Below are 2,500 nucleotides of genomic sequence, written 5' to 3'. Positions count from 1 at the left end.
CATTAGTCAATGTCACTACACCTACAACATGACATGCTCTGACCCAGTCATCAGACTCCGGAACATTCCCTACGCCGATCATTACTCAGTCCAACTACAGCACAATTACCCATCATTACACTTTTAATCAATCAAGCATTATACCAGTGTTACCATGGTAATATTTCAGTATTTTGTTCTGTTCTGTAAAAGTAGACATTGACCTAGCCTAAAGCGCTATTTTGCTTGTCATGGTTGTTTTTATAGCTAGCCAATCAGACACAAAAGCCTTTGATGTTCATTAAGTACGGTGGGTGGAGTCAAATTCAAGTTAAATGCTTACGAAGTTAGTTAAATGCTTAAAACTCTGCCCTTTACTGACATAGAGACATCACTCAGCAACAGCAGGTAAAAAAATGCTCTTTTATTAAAAATAAAACAGTAACAAACAAGACTCCTGATCAGACAGCAATCAGATTCACGTAAATCCACTTACTGATGACGAGGACAAACATGGAGAAAATCCCCACAACCTGCCAGAGACGAAGCCCCCAGAACACAACCGTCTCTGAGGTGATGGGGTCCGGCTTCGGGGGGGGGTCTGTGGGCAAGAGCTGTGAGAGAGAGAGAGAGAGAGAGAGGGGTCAGGTCGCTCAGGTTGGTAAACTTTTCTCTTCATACAGTTACAGTATTTATTTAATGCATGAGGCTGGAACATCTTAAGCTCATAGCTACAGGAAGCTTGCAGAGGAACACAGCAGTGACGTCCACCAAGAGGAGAGTGAGACAGCTACTAACTCACTAGACATTGAGACAACTACTATCTCATTGGACAGTGAAACAGCTACTAACTTGCCTGACAGTGAGACAGCTACTAACCCTAAAACTACTAGATCTGAACTGGTTAAGGGCAGTATGTGGAGCTGTATGAAGTCATTCCACTGAAGATAAAAACACCAGCACTGTTGACTTCAAAGCTGATGAAGAGAAGGGAATTTGTTTTGTTTTATTTTATGGAATAATCTGATTAAGCCTTTAAGCTGATGAACATGAAGTGTGTTTTGAAAAGCCTGAGAAGGTTAATCTGAAAAGATGACATTTCTCAGCACCAGCATCAAACACTCCACAGAGCGACTTATCCAGATCTTCCTTCCCACTGTTTAATCATGACGGGACTCACAGGCTGCTGTTCTATCAGTCTTTCTTCTGTTCTCTCACCTCACCGTGTTTAAATGTCAGCTGATGAAGCTCTGAAGAAGAAGTTCAAATCTCAGAGGAGATGTGAGGATCCACGTGCAGGAGATTTATTTAAACAGGCCAGGGTCAAAAACAAATATCCACACCATGACCAAGACCAAAGGGCAAATCCAAAGATGGTCTCAAAAACACTGAGGCAAGAATGATGCAAGATGGGTGATGGCAAGAATCTTCACTGAACAGTGAGACAGCTACTAACTCATCAGATGGTGAGACAGCTACTAACTCACCAGACAGTGAGACAGCTACTAACTTGCTGGACTGTGAGACAGCTACTAACTTGCTGGACTGGGAGACAGCTACTAACTTGCTGGACTGGGAGACAGCTACTAACTTGCTGGACTGGGAGACAGCTACTAACTTGCTGGACTGGGAGACAGCTACTAACTTGCCTGACTGTAATACAGCTACTAACTTGCCTGACAGTGAGACAGCTACTGCTACTAACCAGACTAACTCCAAGATCCAAATACAATACTGAGAACAGCTGCCTTCACAACTGCTCTGACCATCAATATGATTAAAATTTGATAAATAGGTTCAGGACTGAGATTTGGCAAGACTTCACAATGAACATAATTGACATTATACAGCCAGGAAACAGGAAGTGGGTAATGTGTGTTTCAAACTGAGGAGGAACCTCTAGAATTAATCTAGAATCAGGGGGTCTACAGAGCTAGTGAAGGTAATGAATTGAGTGGAATTCCAATGGAATGGAAATGGAGGCAGTGAAGGTAGTGGAGGTATTGAAGGTAGTGGAGGTAGTGAAGGGGGTGAAGGTAGTGAAGGTGGTGGAGGTAGTGAAGGTAGTGAAGGCAGTGGAGGTAGTGGAGGTAGTGGAGGTAGTGAAGGGGGTGAAGGTAGTGGGGGTAGTGAAGGTAGTGAAGGTGGTAGAGCCAGTAGAGGTAGTGAAGGTAGCAAAGGTGGTGGAGGTATTGAAGTTAGTGGAGATTGTAGAGGCACTGAAGGTAGTGGAGGCAGTGGAGCTAGTGGAGGTAGTGGAGGCAGAGTTAGCCACACCTGCTAAAAGCAGCACCTTCTCTAGAGATTCAGTGGGTAGATGGATGAAGAACATCCAGCTCAACTTAGCAGCTCAGGGTCTGAATACTGAACACTGAATTTTGCTGACTTCAGCACACTCTGAGGTGCTTCTTTATTATTTTTATTGTTTTTGAAGCTCCAGAGAAGGACAGATTGAGGTGGGAGGTCTTCAGCTTTGTGGAACAGCAGGTAACGTGGCAGAAGCAGTCAGCAGAATGACTAT

General features: G+C 43.9%; 1 protein-coding gene across 2 annotated transcripts in view; it reads right to left on the bottom strand.

Moving 5' to 3' along the window:
• tmie (transmembrane inner ear) overlaps positions 1-2,500 on the bottom strand; it is a 24,625-nt gene that overhangs the window by 16,746 nt on the left and 5,379 nt on the right. For both annotated transcript variants that reach the window (XM_058394144.1, XM_058394143.1), the window contains exon 2: positions 476-593. In XM_058394144.1, coding sequence (XP_058250127.1) covers positions 476-593 — 118 coding nt within the window. The remainder of the gene's footprint in view (positions 1-475; positions 594-2,500) is intronic.

The sequence above is a fragment of the Hemibagrus wyckioides genome, linkage group LG07 (genome assembly GCF_019097595.1).
Source record: "Hemibagrus wyckioides isolate EC202008001 linkage group LG07, SWU_Hwy_1.0, whole genome shotgun sequence".
Lineage (NCBI taxonomy): Eukaryota > Metazoa > Chordata > Actinopteri > Siluriformes > Bagridae > Hemibagrus > Hemibagrus wyckioides.
This window is presented reverse-complemented; position numbering and strand designations above follow the sequence as displayed.